Raw genomic sequence first — 17,389 nt, forward strand, 5'->3', positions numbered from 1 at the left:
ACATTTTTTGGGGGGGGGGGGTTTGCCTATCATTCACAATCCCTATGTAAGACAAGAATGTTTTTTTATGCATTCTAAATCGTAAAGAAATGTTAGTAAAAGTCAGCTAACGATGTAGTCAATGAGAATCGCTCTATTCTGCCTATAAAGCACTCTAAAAAAACATCTAAACACCCCTATCATTAGGGGTGTGGGAAAAAATCGATTCGAATTCAAATCGCCATTCTCACTTTGAACGATTCAGTATCGATTCTCATTTTTCAAAAATCGTTTTTTTTTGTTTTTTTTAATTAATCAATCCAACAAAACAATACACAGCAATACCTTAACAATGCAATCCAATTCCAAACCCAAACCCGACCCAGCAACACTCAGAACTGCAATAAACAGAGCAATTGAGAGGAGACACAACCACGACACAGAACAATTCAAAAGTAGAAAAACAAAAATGAATATCAACAACAGTATCAATATTAGTTACAATTTCAACATAGCAGTGATTAAAAATCCCTCATTGACATTATCATTAGACATTTATAAAAACAAATTTAAAAAAAAAGAACAATAGTGTCACAGTGGCTTACACTTGCATCGCATCTCATAAGCTTGACAACACACTTTGTCCAATATTTTCACAAAGATAAAATAAGTCATATTTTTGGTTAATTTAATAGTTAAAACAATTTTACATTATTGCAATCAGTTGATAAAACATTGTCCTTTGCAATTATAAAAGCTTTTTACAAAAATCTACTACTCTGCTTGCATGTTAGCAGACTGGGGTAGATCCTGCTGAAATCCTATGTATTGAATGAACAGAGAATCGTTTTGAATCGGAAAAATATAGATTTTGAATCGAGAATCGCGTTAAATCGAAAAAATCGATTTATAATCGAATCGTGACCCCAAGAATCGATATTGAATCGAATTGTGGAACACCCAAAGATTCACAGCCCTACCTATCATTGTTTTAAGTATATATGTAATGTAGTAACAGACACATTTCAGGGGGCGGCGTGGCGCCGTTATAATAATAATATATTTTATTTGTAAAAATCACTTTACATTGAGCAAACAACCTCAAAGTGCTACAGTGTATTAACAAAAAAATTAAAACTATTATTAATAGAAAGATAATACAAATAAATACAAATAAAAACTAGAACAGCCTAATGGCTAGAAATAGTATGCATAAATAAAAATAAAAAAATAAAATAAAAAAAAGGCTTTTTTAAAAAGAAGGGTTTTAAGCCGTTTTTAAAAGCATCCACAGTCTGTGGTGCCCTCAGGTGGTCAGGGAGAGCGTTCCACAGACTGGGATCGGCGGAGCAGAAAACCCGGTCTCCCATTGTTTGTAGCTTTGTCCTCGGAGGTTGGAGGAGGTTAGCCTGTCCGGAGCGGAGGTGTTGTGTGGAGGATTTGGGGGTGAGCAGTTCTTTGAGGTAGAGGGAGGCATTACCATGGAGGCACTGGTGGGTTAGTACGGAGACTTTGTATTTAATCCTGAGTGGAACAGGAAGCCAGTGAAGAGATTTGAGAATTGGTGTGATATGGTCGTATTTCCGCACTCTCATCAGGATCCTAGCAGCACTATTCGGTATGTATTGCAGATTCTGGATGTTCTTGCTGGGGATCCCGATAAGAAGTGCGTCGCAGTAGTCTAGCCTGGAGGAGACAGGCCGTTGGGAGAGTGGCCGTTACAGCAACCTGAGGGTTCCTGGTTCGAGCCCCACCTTCTCCCGACCTCGTCACGTCCGTTGCGTCCTTGAGCAAGACACTTCACCCTTGCTCCTGATGGATCGTGGTTAGGGCCTTGCATGGCAGCTCCCGCCATCAGTGTGTGAATGTGTGTGGGAATGTGGAAATAGTGTCAAAGCGCTTTGAGTACCTTGAAGGTAGAAAAGCGCTATACAAGTATAACCCATTTACATTTACAATAATATGTAATATTTACGTATTTTTCCCATTTTGAGCACAAGGGTGGTGTAAAAACGTTATAGACGCTTCACAGCGCTCCCTAAAACAATAACAAACACGACTAATCATGGCAGACTTTGTGAGCGACAACAAAGACTACTTTGGTACAAACTATGACGCATAACCTTTTATTTTTGAGCCTGAATATAAGGAGGATGATCTACAAGTTTTAGACGCTGAGTGCAAAGCAGATTTAGCTTTAGTGAAACACTACGCATCATGTAACAGTATTGCTACGTGCTAAAACAAGAAATACTAACATAAAAAGAACACTGTACAATGTCTGCTCTCACTGGGATGCCGTCTGATGGGATGTTTATACCTTCCTGTATAGATGAAGAATTATTCTTATTTTACACAAAGGGTTAAAAAAAGAAGTTGACACAAACAAGCATCTTTTCGTGTCTTTCTTGTTGGATGTCAAAGTTGACCAACTTCTCGGTTTATGGCCACAACCGTCTACTATCCAGGTGAGGAAAAATAGATTGTCTATGTTAGCACATAACAATATTGCGAATACTTGGTTAATATTCAGGTCACGAGACCTAAATGGAGTATGGTTGGCGCTTTTTGGATGGTTATTTAGAAGGCATTGTGGGCGGAAAAGAGGAGCATCCATCGACTCCATTGGTTAGCTGACTTTTGCTTATGTTTATTTATGATTTAGAATGCATAAAAAAAAGAAAATGTGTTCTTGTCTGACATAAGGATTGTGAATGATGGGCAAAATAAAATAAAATAAAAAAAGCGCAATTCCCTTTTAAGTATTGGGACAGGAGGGTATAATCCAGGGGTGTCCAAACATTGTCCACTTTTAGAAAAATGTTAAACATTTTGTACATAAAAGATACTGACACAAATCCAATGTCGGTCAGTCAACAATTAGCTAATCTATCTAAACAAAACATCCACAATTAAGATTTGTGTTACAGGTACCAAAACAATTTAGTAATCCCATATTTTGGCTTCACTACATCGCAGACTTTTAAAAGCATATTCTACAATTTTTTGGTCCTAAGTTAAACATTTTCAAGTGTAAAAATGGTTAAATAAACTGAAAATATTAGTACTAAGATAGCATTGGCCACGAGAGGAGACCAAACCAATCAAAGCGTGCTGTTTTGTATCTTGACCACTGATTGGCTCAGCATCAGGCAGTGTTACTATATTGCTGTGATTCTCAAACTGTGGTACGCGGGCTACGTCTAGTGGTATGCCAAAGAATCACTTAATTAAATATTCAAACAGTGTTTCTGTTCAAACTGTGTGTAATGTTACACTGGCCAAAAAAATTACATACCAATCAATTAAAGTGTATTTATATACCCCTAATCACAAATGCCTGAAAGGGCTTGCTAAATAAAACCTGTGCCTTGTTTTTAATGAGTATTTAGGCCTACTGCGCTACTGTATTTTAATGTTGGTCATTATGGTGGTACTTGGAGAGTCAAGCCTTTTCTAAAGTTTGAGAGCCACTGCTATATTGAATTAGAGTACAAAGGTGACTAAAGGGTCTTATTTCATGTTAAGAGAGTGTTTGTAGTGTTTAAAAATTTATTTAGAAGGTTGTAAACTGTTTTTTTATGATGTAGCTCTGAAGATATTTGACTTTTACATACAGTAACAGAAGTAAATTGTAATGAGAAACTAAAAATGAGTAATAAACCATACATATTGCGCACTAAATAAAACAAAAACACTCTCTTAACACCCATATTGAACACCGAGGAAAGATGAGGATTTCTACTTTGCATTAATGTATTTATCGCGCTCATGTCCAAAACCAATTAACGATTAACAAGTATATTATTCTTATTATTTTGACAACTAAAACTAGAGATGTCCGATAATGGCTTTTTTGCCGATATTCCGATATTGTCCAACTCTTAATTACCGATTCCGATATCAACCGTTACCAATACATACAGTCGTGGAATTAACACATTATTATGCCTAATTTTGTTCTGATGCCCCGCTGGAGGCATTAAACAATGTAACAAGGTTTTCCAAAATAAATCAACTCAAGTTGTGGAAAAAAAATGCCAACATGGCACTGCCATATTTATTATTGAAGTCACAAAGTGCATCATTTTTTTAAACATGCCTCAAAACAGCAGCTTGGAATTTGGGACATGCTCTCCCTGAGAGAGCATGAGGAGGTTGAGGTGGGCGGGGTTGAGGTGGTGGTGGGAGGGTGGGGGGTTAGGGGGTGTATATTGTAGCGTCCCGGAAGAGTTAGTGCTGCAAGGGGTTCTGGGTATTTGTTCTGTTGTGTTTATGTTGTTGTTACAGTGCGGATGTTCTCCCGAAATGTGTTTGTCGCTCTTGTTTGGTGTGGGTTCACAGTGTGGCACATATTTGTAACAGTGTTAAAGTTGTTTATACGGCCACCCTCAGTGTGACCTGTATGGCTGTTGACCAAGTATGTGTTGCATTCACTTGTGTGTGTGAAAAGCCGTAGATATTATGTGATTGGGCCGGCTCGCAAAGGCAGTGCCTTTAAGGTTGATTGGCGCTCCGTACTTCTCCCTACGTCAGTGTACCACTCCGTACAGCGGCGTTTTAAAAAGTCATACATTTTACTTTTTGAAACCGATACCGATAATTTCCGATATTACATTTTAAAGCATTTATCGGCCGATAATATCGGCAGTCCGATATCGGACATCTCTAATTTTTTTTGTCTGTAGAATGTGTCGCGGGCCAAAAAAAGCAGCAACAAAAAAAGCTGTGTTCCGCATTTTGGACAACCCTGTCATAAACGTTAGCAATTCTAGCGTAGCCATGTGAGCTACAGTGCTAACATGCTCGGTTAGCGTATATGTTGCAGAAAAATAGAACGATAAAACTAACAGCTTCTACGTCTGCAGCTAACGGATAATTTGGAAGAGCACCAGGCTGCATTTTCAAAGGTGTAGCGAAGCCTGCCTTTTTTTCCATCCAGCTAAAAGCAATCATGTCAATAAGGAAGGACGTTTTTCCTTCATGGCGTCATGAAAACACTTGGGAAAAACCAAACGTTTGAGCGCCTTTTTTCCAAAAAGTAGAGTCAACATGGAAGATGGTGGATTTCTCTCACTTTTGGTGCTCAAAAACAAGCCGAAGGGAGAAAAATTACTGTTAAAACATAATTCAAAAGTACATATTGCATAATAGGGGACCTTTAAAGTACATTTTCTCTTTATGGATTCGCCTCACTCAATGCTGCCCAGCACAAACACATTTTTCTCTGTGTAATTAGTGAACATTTCACCTGCAGAATGTGAGCTGAGATGTCAGTGCGGGACTCACAGAAAGCAGACGATGGCATGAAAGGATGCATGAGGAGGACGAGGACAGGAGGGAAAAAGATATTAAGGTAGAATGTAGATCTAGTCCAGTGGTTCTTAACCTGGGTTCGGTAAGTCGGCCTCAGGGGTTCGGCGGAGGTCAAGACACACCGACTCATCGTGTAAATACAAACTTCTCCCTATCGGCGTATTACAGTTACGGCAAGAGCTGACAGATTTGCAGGTGTGTAATTTGTTGTGAGTTTATGCACTGTGTTGGTTTTGTTTTTTGAACAAGGTGATGTTCATGCACGGTTCATTTTGTGCACCAGTAAAAAAAAAACATGGTAACACTTTAGTATGGGGAACATATTCACCATTAATTAGTTGTTTGTTAACATGCAAATTAGTAACATTTTGGCTCTTAGCTAGTCATTATTAAGTACTTATTAATGCCTTATTCGGCATGGCTTTATTATAACCCTAACCCTAACCAAATAACTCTAAATTGAGTCTTTGTTACTTAGAATATGTTCCCCTAGTGTCCAAATAACTCTAAATTAAGTCTTTGTTACTTAGAATATGTTCCCCTAGTGTCCAAATAACTCTAAATTTAGTCTTTGTTACTTAGAATGTTCCCCTAGTGTCCAAATAACTCTAAATTTAGTCTTTGTTACTTAGAATATGTTCCCCATACTAAAGTGTTACCAAAAACATATAACTTTGTCTTGAATTTGAAAAAAAAAAAAAAAAATTTTATTTTTCACTAAAGAAGGGTTTGGTGAATCCGCATGTGAAACTGGTGGGGTTCGGTACCTCCAACAAGGTTAAGAACCACTGATCTAGTTCATTAAACTCTTCCTGCGCTGCGTTCATTAATCCGGTTCTCAGGGTTGCTGAGTCTCATTTTGTCTTGCTATTAAAGTTGGTTTGCGCAATCAACACACTTGTTTCTGCGACATCGCATCTATAAGTAACAGCGCTTTACTGATTTGCTGACACCCAGAAATGAGTTTAAACAGTAAAAGAATAATTTATTGTCAAAAAGACGGAAGGAACCTTTTTTTTTAATACACATACGGCCACATTATAAAAAAAAAAACAAGCTTGGCTCTACAAAATAAAGACACATTTACTGTACATCACACACAACCCCATGTTAGTCTGTTAATTATTACTGACATGACGTAGGAAGTCCCTGCTACTTCTACCCGTTAACTCAACCACGACACTCATAGACACAGTGAAAAGTCCATTTTAAAGAGTCCAAACAAGTTTAAATACTAAGTCCATTTTAAAGAGTCCAAACAAGTTTAAATACTAAGTGCTAACTGCATTTTCCTGTCAATGGTCGTCTTAACGTGTCCATGCTCATAAAGATACAGATTTTGACTTTGAAAAAACAGTCTTGGTACAACATACTCAATGCCTTCCGTCATACCCATACGCAGAATTGAAAACAATACAAATAATATATATATTTCAAATCATATTTAAGTGCAAAGAGGTGTTAATTGAATTCAAAACAGGGAATGTAAAATGATCAAGTCTGCTTAAACCAGAGGTGTCCAAAGTGCTTTTCACCTGCAGCGCCTTTATTGCCCTTTTTCAAAATAAAATGAACTCATTTGATAGAACACTGTTTCTTCATTACCGACAGCAATAATCTAAGATGGGAATGATTTGTTTGATTGATAACTTAAAAAACAACAATACTATTTGTCCATTTAACCATAATGTATTGTTGTTTGATTCCAATCATGTAACATTTCCTTTAAAAAAATAAAATCAGTGAGTAACTTTCCGATCAAATACAAAACCGAAACCCATAAGGCTCGCTTGTCTCCTCCATAAACTGGGTTGGATGTGTCTGTCTGCAGAAATATTTATTAAGCACCAGCCCGTGTAATGTCTTTAAGTGGCGAGGGCGTATGTGGACCGGCACGTGCTTGCCTTTACCGTCTTTTAACAGCGAGGCACGGCTTTGTTGTTCGAAAAGTGCTAAACTAGGGGTATCCAAACTACGGCCCGCCAACATCTTCAATTTGGCCCCCTGGATGTCATGAATCTGGCCCGTGGGGTGTTTTCAAATTATCTATAAATATCTGACAATCTTAACTTTGTCAACATTTTGTGGACAACGTGAGGTAATTAGGCCAATGACTATGAATTGTGCTTGAAAGTGAACACAGCTTAGGAAATGTACTTGCATGACACAATCCAAACAACCTTCCCTAGTCAAGGCGCAAAACAAAGTCAACAGACATGGTCACACATAACACAAGCTGCTCACTAAACTTTGTGGATATTATTTTAAAAAATGTCCACGCACCATAAAAAAAATCTAAATGACACCCATACAAAGCATGATGGGAAGAATGCAAAACACACTCTCCACACTAATCCGTGTTTGTTGCATTTTAGCTGTTTGATATTTCTAAATGATTAGAAAACTTTAAGGAGGTTGTCACAGAAGTAAACAAGGTAGGAATCGAAATTTCAAATACTCTTAAGTTGCTTTTGGCCCTCGACCAATTTTTTTTAGTCCAATGCGGCCCCCAAGTCAAAGTTTGGACACCCCTGTGCTGTACAATATCACATGAAAGTAAAAAGGACTTCTCTGCCGATTGATTCTTACAGAAAAATGTAAGACCACCTTTTTTTTCAAATGGTGAAAAAAAAGTTTTTAATTATTGGGTTTTTCTTGTCAACTTTTTAATGAGCAACCTGTATAATTAAGAAGTTAATGCCACAAGAAACTATGATGAATTTTGTCTTTTCGGACTTACAAATGTTGTTAAAGTGTTGCATTCTCGTGTTAAACAATGTCAAAGTGTCAAATTATATAGTTCGAACATTTCGGCGTGAGCTTACAGGCAGGCAGTTTTGGATGCCTGTGTTCACGATACGTTGTGATGTCACACAGCAAGGCGGAAGTGCTTATTTGGACATTAAAAGGGGTCATATTATGATTTTTGTCTACATTTAAAACACTTCCTTGTGGTCTACAGAACATGTAAAAGTGGTTCTTTGGTCAAAATGTTGCATCGATCATTTTTTACCGACCAATTCCAAGCTGCTTTCTGACCGTTTTGTGGGCGGTCTTATTTACGTGGCTCCACTTCGACAGCGTCTTCTCCCCGCCATCTTTGTTGTCATTTTTAGCGCTTCCATAGCGAGTCTACTGACAGCTATACATTCAAACTATACACTTAATTTGTATTAGAAATGGCAACAGTGGAGGATGCATGTGCATGTACGAGCCTGAGGATTACGAAAAAGAAGCTTGCAAAGAGGCGGTTTAGCTCGGCCGTGCCAGCAACTTGAGGGTTCCAGGTTCGATCCCCGCTTCTGCTATCCTAGTCACTGCCGTTGTTTCCTTGGGCAAGACACTTTACCCACCTGCTCTCAGTGCCACCCACAATGGTTTAAATGTAACTTAGATATTGTGTTTCACTGTGCAAAGTGCTTTGAGTCACGAGAGAAAAGCGCTATATAAAACTATACACTTCACTTTGGGTAAATTTAAAGTGTACAATATATGGATAATCCGGTGACGTCACCGGTTTTGCAGATTCCAAACTGTTCGTTTGGCGGAATTATGAAGGAAGGGAAGAATATATTCTAAATATCTCCACAATGCCTTCGCGATTTGATTTCAAATTTTCGGGAGTTATGCGGATCACAAATGCACAACTGCAGGTACCAATAGGTAAGTAACAATACGGCGGGGCCCTTTACATAAAGCTCTCTGCTCTAGGGGGGAGGAGCTTCTAATATTCATGTTCAGTATAAATAAATCTACCTTCATATAATCTGGGCAAGTGCATAATAATACAGACCTGCGACATGCAGTGACCAAAACGCTGCTAAAAGCAAGATTATTTTATGCAGCTTTGTATCAATCGGCGAGTGTGCAGGTGTACCTAGTGTTGTGACCGGGTGAATCTGTATAATGTTTACGAAGTTTCTTTCCGACCGTGTCAGGGGAAAAAGGTAGCGGTGGCGACTTCAAGATATATTTTCAAATAGATAAATTGATTCTTTCAGAGAGGGTGGGGCGTGGTTTCATTTTTGATCTCGGAAAGCCTCCGTAAACGGGTTGTAAAAGGGACTGTGGTAAAAAATGTACCGTATTTTTCGGACTATAAGTCACAGTTTTTTTCATAGACTTATACTCAGTAGCGACTTATGTGTGAAATTATTAACACATTAACGTAAAATATCAAATAATATTATTTAGCTCATTAACGTAAGAGACTAGACGTATAAGATATCATGGGATTTAGCGATTAGGAGTGACAGATTGTTTGGTAAACGTATAGCATGTTCTATATGTTATAGTTATTTGAATGACTGTTACCATAATATGTTACGTTAACATACCAGGCACGTTCTCAGTTGGTTATTTATGCCTCATATAACGTACACTTATTCAGCCTGTTGTTCACTATTCTTTATTTATTTTAAATTGCCTTTCAAATGTCTATTCTTGGTGTTGGATTTTATCAAATAAATTTCCCCCAAAAATGCGACTTATACTCCAGTGTGACTTATATATGTTTTTTTCCTTCTTTATTATGCATTTTCGGCCGGTGCGACTTATAGTCGGGAAAAACGGTACGCAGAATTTAGACCAAAGCATATCCAATACATGTTATCTGGACCACAAGGAAGTTATTTAGGACCCACTTGAAAACAAGATGCTGCATCTCAAGGGGCTATCCTGAATAAATAGAAATTGATTTAATTGAAATCATTAAAAGGTCCACTTTAAAAAGGCCGGTGCCTCACCAGCCTTTAGCATCAATGCACGTTCCTGACTACGCGTTGGTTTTAGCATCTTCGATGCATCAAAGTTTGTACACCCCTGGCTTAAACTGAAGCCTTCAGCAATGTTATCGTATAGAAACCACATTGTAGTTAAAGAGTCCTACAATACAGTTTTAGTTGCTGTAATTTGCAGTGCTTTCTGTTTTTACTGAACAAATGCCATCTTGTTGTAGGCTAAAAGGTCCAAACTTGGGCGTCAACACTGTGGAGTTCATCACCATCACTAATCCTTCCCTCCAAAGAAAGGGACAAAATGGAAAGTCTTGTTTGAGTTGAGTCAACATTCACTTATCTGGACCAACATTAGGGAAAAGAAGGAAGAAGTCCAAAGCAGGGGGCCCCGTAGAAGGCACAAGTGTGATGGGGAGGGAAGTCGGCGTCTCTCAATACGTCTCGGGAATAGTGAAAACGTATTCCGACTTCCCCTGAGGAGGACGAGCGTTCATGGGCGGCCGTCCTTGCCCGCCAATCAGCATTTGCTCCTCGGACTCCGCGAAAATGTCGTTCCAGTTCAACATGCGGTTCTGAGGGGACGGGTGGACGGCGTCCTCGGGGCCCTGGGGACCGTGGTGCAAGCTGCCGTCCTCTGAGATGAACGGGACGGCGGCCCCCTCTGTGCTCCACGAGTACGGCTTCATCTGCACCGACTTGCACGGCAGCAGGCGGTAGAGGTTCTCCTCGCCGTCTTTGGCCTTCCTGCCGCTCGGGTCCTGGTTGTGGACCTGCTTGCAGTGGTTGGACAGCATCTGGTAGCTGACGAAGGTCTCGTGGCACACCAAGCACTGGTAGCGCCGCTCGCCCGTGTGCTGGATTTCGTGTTTAGTCCTGTACTCGGCCAAGGCATAGACTTTGTCGCAGTAGCGACACGGGTACTTCTTTTCCCACGAGTGCGTGTTGAAGTGGCGGCGGAGGCTGGTGAGGCACACGTAGGGTCGCTTGCACACGACGCACACAAAGAAGGTCTTGCCATCCATGATAAGCTCGTAGTGGTCGTCCGGCTCTGATTTGGACTTCTTGTTAGGTACAGCCTTCAGGTTCTCGGGTATTTCCGCTATGGCTCGCTTCACTTTGTTGGATTTGGAGCCGCCTTCTCCTGGATCCTCCTTCACCGGCACGATATCGTAGGTGTTCTCCCCGATGTTGGCGTAGACTTTACAGTTGGGAGAAATAGAATCGATTTCCGTGGCTGCATTGAGTGTCACCGTCTTTTTGGTGACCGTCGCAGGTTTGACCACGTTTTTTTTCGAGACGTCCAGCAGCCTGATTTTGGAATCCCCTTGCTGAGGTGAAGAAAAAACATGCTTTTTTTGGACTCCAGGTATGTCCGCGGTGTCCCCCTTTGCCGAGCTGCTTCCACACGACTGAGAGGCACTCTGGAGTTCAGGTATGACGCCGAGAGTACTTCCAGAGGTCACCTTGGCGGGCGAATTGGTTTTGTTGGAGCTGCTGGCCGGAATGTCAGGAAGCTTTGGATCTCCTGCTTTTGGATCTTTAGATTCTTTGCTCGGCTCCTTCTCGACTGAATCCATTTCCAAATCGATGACATCCCCCGATACCCTGGATTTCGGGTCCGTCTGCGAGACAAACATGACGTCGTCGTCGTCTTCATCCGCCGGTTTGCTGAACTCTTCCGCAGATATGGAGAAAGACTCCGAGATGATGGGCATCACCATCTCCGACGACCCTTCGCCCCGGGTTTCGTCCTCCTTGGACAAACCGGGCAGACCTTTGACTCGCGAGAGCGGCTTGGCCAGCTTGGCAATGAAGTTGATCCCGAGAGTCTGCCCGGCCAAGATGAGCTCCTCCAACATGTCTGAGCGAATCCGTGCGATCTTGGAGCTGTAAATGAAATTAAGTATGTGCTCGAAGATCTCCGCTCGGAGGAAGTTGAGCTCTATGACCTGCCCGGCCACCACGAAGAGCTGGTGGAAATATGTACTCGACGCGGACAGGATTGTCTTGTGGGCGCGGAACTTCTTGTCCTGGATGATGATGGTGACGTCGCAAAACGTTCCGTTGTTCCGTTGCTCGTTCAGAGACGTAAGCAAAGTGGTGGAATACTGCGGATCGGTCGCGGAGATCAGCTTCAGGGTGTGCATGGCTGCAAGGAGAGAAGGAAAACAATCACACTAGCGATTGCATTATTTTTAAGATAGTACCATTTTTCATGGCATCACATTTAATAGCTCGCACCACCTCCCTATTACCAACAAGTGACGTTTGTTTACTTTGTGTAGCCGAGTAGTGGCATCGATAGGGATATTTGAAGACAACATAGCATTTGTAGATGCTACAGAAAGCTCATGGTGCGATCGTGGAATTCTAATTATCCTCTATGGTGAACAATAGGACAAGGCGGGCCTCGATTATGACAGCTCATTAGCGTGTTAGCTGCTCAAAAATGCACAACAGTAAATGCATTCTACTCACTGGGTATCTGCATGACACATTTTGTAAATATAAATGGACATAAACGCGCTTACCTGCGACTTTTTTGCCCTCCATCTGCAAGAAGCGATAAGCGGTTGTTTTTTTTTGCAGCTACTAATGTGCTAGCCCCGTGGCTACACAATGGCTAACAGAAAAGGTAGCTTCCCTTGTCAAATAAGAATCGTCGCTTCCGCCTCTTGAAGATGAAACCGATCCCAAACTCAAGGCGTGATCATTTAATGCACGGTTTGGATCGTGGCCATGTTTTGGGAAAATATTAATTGTATCAAAATACAAGCCGGGACGTTTTTTCAACTTCAAAGTTGTTTCTCTCGACGGAAGACGTCACGGACACATCCGGTGATGTCTGACACGGTTTAGAAATTAAAAGTATTTTGCTCGTCTCAAAATAAATTAATTCATGTTCTCTTTGGATTGCATAAAATATAAATACTTTGATAGTGTGTGGTAGTGTCCGTTTAGTTCAAATAATACAGGCGGAACCTTATACACTGGGAGAATAAACGGAAACTGATTTTTCAACTTCCGGTTTTAGTCCCTGTTGGAAAAGGGGAGGCAAAATCACTGATTAATACAGCAATTAGGGCAGGGGTGTCCAAATGTTTTCCACTGAGGGCTGCACACTGAAAAATCAAAGCAAGCAGGGGCCATTTTGATCTTTTTTATTTTAAAAAACAATTCAATATGAAAAAATATACATTTAGGCCTCCACTCAGGCTTGATCCCGGGGACCCCAAAGGGTTTTGGTCAAAAAACTATTAATAATGTGTCATTATTTAGTATTATTATCTTTATTATTATTCAAGGTTTAAATCTCTAGATCAACATTAGATCTATCTGTCAGTATAACGTTTTTATTTTTTATTTTTATTTTTTTATTTTTTTTTATTTTTTTTTATTTATTTTTTTTTATGTCCTGTCCAGCTTCTCAGGCAAATCATATAGTTGATGTAGATGCCCATGTCGGCTGTTCAGATTTACTTTACAAAAGAGAAGTGTAGGATACTTCTCTTGTTGCCTTATTTGTATTTGACTTTATTAAATGTATTTATATTATCATTTAGTGCAGCCGGGCCGGAGCAGGAGGGGATAGAAAGAGAAAAAAAAAGAAGACAGAGGGGGAAATTGTGGGGACAAGAGGGGGATTAGACAGAGAGACAAAAACAACAACAGCAAACAACAACAACAACAACAATAGAGCAACATCAGCAAATATGACATGTACAAATATGATGGTAAAAGTAATAGCAAATAAGCAGTTAGCGAAAAATAAAAAATAATACAGAAATAACAATGAGCATTATTACACTACAAATGGATCAATACAAATACCAATAGAAATAGCGCTATTGATAATGAACAATACCAATAATTTACCTTTATTATCAACAATACAGTTGTTTAAATGCAACAATACATATACGTAATGATAACTTGAGATACGAAAGAATGCAGAAAAATGGAGGGGGAGAAAGAGAAGCAACCTACATTAACCTTGTAGATTGTTATAGTCACAATAGGTTAAGCTTTGTCAGTGTGCCATGTGTTACACCCAGTTTACCCTAGGGCAACAACGTTAATATATGTTTGATGAAACGTGATTATGTGCATGAGTGTAAGTATGCATATGTACTTGTATATGTACAGAATGTGTATATGTGTTTGTACAGTGAATGTATATGTACAGTATGTGTATGTGTATGTTTGTATATTGAATGTGCGTGTGGATGTACGAACATTAGGTAGGTAAATATGTACTGTATTTGTGTATGTATGTGGGAGCGTAGGTACCTATGTACGTATGTGAGCATATGTGAATTTGCATGTACAATACATTCGACTCCCAGAGTGCGTGGGAGCCAGAGCACGGCCCCATCACCCCCGAGAGCCCAACCCACAAACAGGAGGCGTGGTGCCCAGGGAACCAGGGACCACCGCCCCCACGCAGCCAAGCCGGCCAGCGACAGGAAACCCAGAGCCCGACCCACCGTACCGCCCACAAGGGCCAGCAGCAGGCCGCAGACAGACGCACCCGGCAGAGGACAGGGCACGAGAAAAGCAGGGCACAGCCAGACCCCAAGCCAGCGAGAGACCACACCCCACACGGGCAGAAAGGCGAGACGCCCCGCCCGAGGGACCCAGAGACTCCCCGCAACCGGACGGGAAGACCGCCCCCGCCCCACCGGCAACCGGGCCCCCACGAGCCCACCCCCCACCCCCGGAGAGCGCGGTGAGGCCAGCCCCCGGCCACCCCACCCAAACCGGCCGCCGCAGGACCACCCAGGCACAGGGCCACGGGAACCACCCACCCCACCCGCAGGGACCCCAACGATGGAGATGGAACAACCAGCAACCGCCCCGCCGAGCCCCCCCCCTGAGGGAGGGGAAAATTAAAAAATAATATTAATAAAATATATTAAAAAATAAATAAATTAATTAATTAATTAATTAAAAAAAAAAGAATTAAAAGAAGTCACAGACATGCTGACAAACAAGGTCACTACCCCAGCAACTGGCCGACTCGCAGCACCTCGGAATACCTTGCAGCACCAAGCTACCACAATAGACGCAGGGACTAGGCCCAACAGGCCCCAACCAAGACGGGCACCCGGAAGGGATGGACAGCGGGACCCAGGAGCTCCAGACACGCAGTTCGGATGCAGTAGCCTGAGGCGTCGACCCCCGTCTGACAGGCAGGCCCAGAGCGTACCCCCAGAAATATACATACATACATACATATATACATACACATACACACATACACGTATACATACCCACACATACACATATATACATATACATACACATATGTACACATACACATATATAAACATACATACATACACACACATATACATACATATACACAGTTCGTCAGCCCCGACAGCCATCACGCGCGCGCGCTGCCATCAGTCACAACATCAGCCACACCCCTGCACCAGACCCAGCAGACACGGGCGCCCACACCACAAACAAACGGCAGCAGAAACAGCAGCCGCAATAACCCCAGACAGCCAGCACCAGCCAATCAAATCAAAGCGATCAAAAAAAAAACTGCGACCAGCAACCACACGCCACCAGGACCACGGAGACCAGCCGGCGCCAGCCCGCCGGTCAGCCCGAACGCCAACACGCAAACAAGAGACACCAACAACCCCCCCAACCAAAAGGCCCCCCACCCCAACCCAAACCCGCACAAACACACCACCGCCCAAACAACCGAGACACAGCATCCAGACCAGACACGGGGGCTGCGCCGCCACCACACCAAGTCACCAACAGAGACCCCACAGCGCAAGGTCGGGCCACACGGGCACGGACCCCATCCAACAGGAAGTGAGACCCGCGCGACGCCACACACAAATAAATAATAAGATTAAAAAAATAAAAAAATAAAATAAAATAAAAAATACAATTTAAAAAAATAAAATAAAATAAAAATAAGTAAATAATAAAAATAAAAATAATAAATACATTAAAAATAAAAAATAAATATATAACAATAATAAATGAATAAAAGCCTCATTGCCTCATTGCCGACGAGGCAATGAGGGGTGCGCCGAACCCCAAACCCCCCATGCATGTGTACAAGGCCCCCAGAGTGTCTACTGTGTAGTTAAAATTAGGAGGTCAGCCGTTACAGCCGACCTCCAGTCCCTATTGATGTGTGTACTGTAGCGTGAGTGAGATATGTATGCTTGTGGGAACTAATAATGCGATTAAAATTGGGGGACATCAAGGTCATGGTGGGTCCCAACCAAACCAAGCCCCCCAAATCCTAAGTGTCTAATATGCAGCTAAGATTGAGGGATGGACGAGCAGGGGACAAGACAGGAGGACTGGAGCCCCATTGGAGGCATCCTCAACCCCCCGCCATGCCTCCCCGCAGGACAATCCCCAAAGTCCTATATATGTGTGACTGTGTGCGCTATAAGTAGGAGGAGTAGAGGGCCCGGACATCCCCCCAGTCCACGCGGCCGACAACCAGGAACTACGGCCAGGAGGCCGCCACCCCCCGCCACAGCCCGTGACCCACACCAGACCACTTTAACGTGACGCCACGCGAGCCCCTCCCCCCGCCAAACAAAGCCAGCCCCCGCCCGCCCCAACCCAACCCTGCAGAGCCCATACCGGCAACCAAACGCAGAGAAACCGCACAGCCCCCATGCCCAATGCAAACACCGCATCCCGGCCATCCACACAGCAACGTGCCCATACGAGTCCCGGCCAGGGGAAGGAGCCCCCCAATGGGGCAAGAAGCCAATGCATCCCGTCCGCCCGCCAGCCCCCAAACCAGCCGGCAAGCCAACGCCAGCCAGCCCCACAACCCCACAAGCGCACAGACACCAGCCACAGTCGCCCAACCACTCCAACCCAACACAGCGATGCCAACCGCTGGTATCACCGCAGCAACCATCACCACCACCGCCCGTCCGCAGCGTAAACACCCGCGGCCGCCGAAACCAAAACAAAAAAGCGACCGACCCCGTAAACCACAACAACGCACACCCCCGGCTACCACCGAGGCCACCAACCCACCTACCCCAACTCATCCACAGCCAGGCCAATTGAGCCACCGGACATCCACACCCATGCACACACCTACACATTCATATACACATACATACACACATACATATATGCATATACATATACATACACATACACACATATACACACGCATGCATATACATATAAACATACACATCCACACATATATACACATTAATACACCCACACACATATACATAAGCCCACATATACACAAACACATACATACACAACACACACACACAAAAAAATAAATAAATAAATACAAAATTTAAAAAAAAAAAAATAGAAAGAAAATAAAAAATAAA

The 17,389-nt window shown here is 42.3% G+C and overlaps 1 protein-coding gene across 1 annotated transcript; it reads right to left on the reverse strand.

The window, feature by feature from the left end:
• Nucleotides 1-4,669: 4,669 nt before the first annotated feature.
• Nucleotides 4,670-13,007, reverse strand: zbtb33 (zinc finger and BTB domain containing 33). Its single transcript, XM_061976671.1, has 2 exons — nucleotides 12,563-13,007; nucleotides 4,670-12,180 (listed from the first exon to the last, which is right to left on the reverse strand). The coding sequence occupies exons 1-2, from the start codon at nucleotides 12,582-12,584 to the stop codon at nucleotides 10,463-10,465; spliced, it is 1,740 nt and encodes a 579-aa protein (XP_061832655.1). The 5' UTR covers nucleotides 12,585-13,007; the 3' UTR covers nucleotides 4,670-10,462.
• Between the last annotated feature and the right edge of the window lie 4,382 nt (nucleotides 13,008-17,389).

The sequence above is a fragment of the Nerophis lumbriciformis genome, linkage group LG16, assembly GCF_033978685.3.
Source record: "Nerophis lumbriciformis linkage group LG16, RoL_Nlum_v2.1, whole genome shotgun sequence".
Classification (NCBI taxonomy): Eukaryota; Metazoa; Chordata; class Actinopteri; order Syngnathiformes; family Syngnathidae; genus Nerophis; species Nerophis lumbriciformis.

Excerpts from the sequence above, each read along its gene's own strand:
- zbtb33 (XM_061976671.1), bottom strand. The coding sequence starts at position 12,584 with ATGGAGGGCAAAAAAGTCGCAG. Across the intron at positions 12,181-12,562 it reads GGAGGGCAAAAAAGTCGCAG|CCATGCACACCCTGAAGCTG; the intron begins GTAAGCGCGTTT and ends CTCTCCTTGCAG.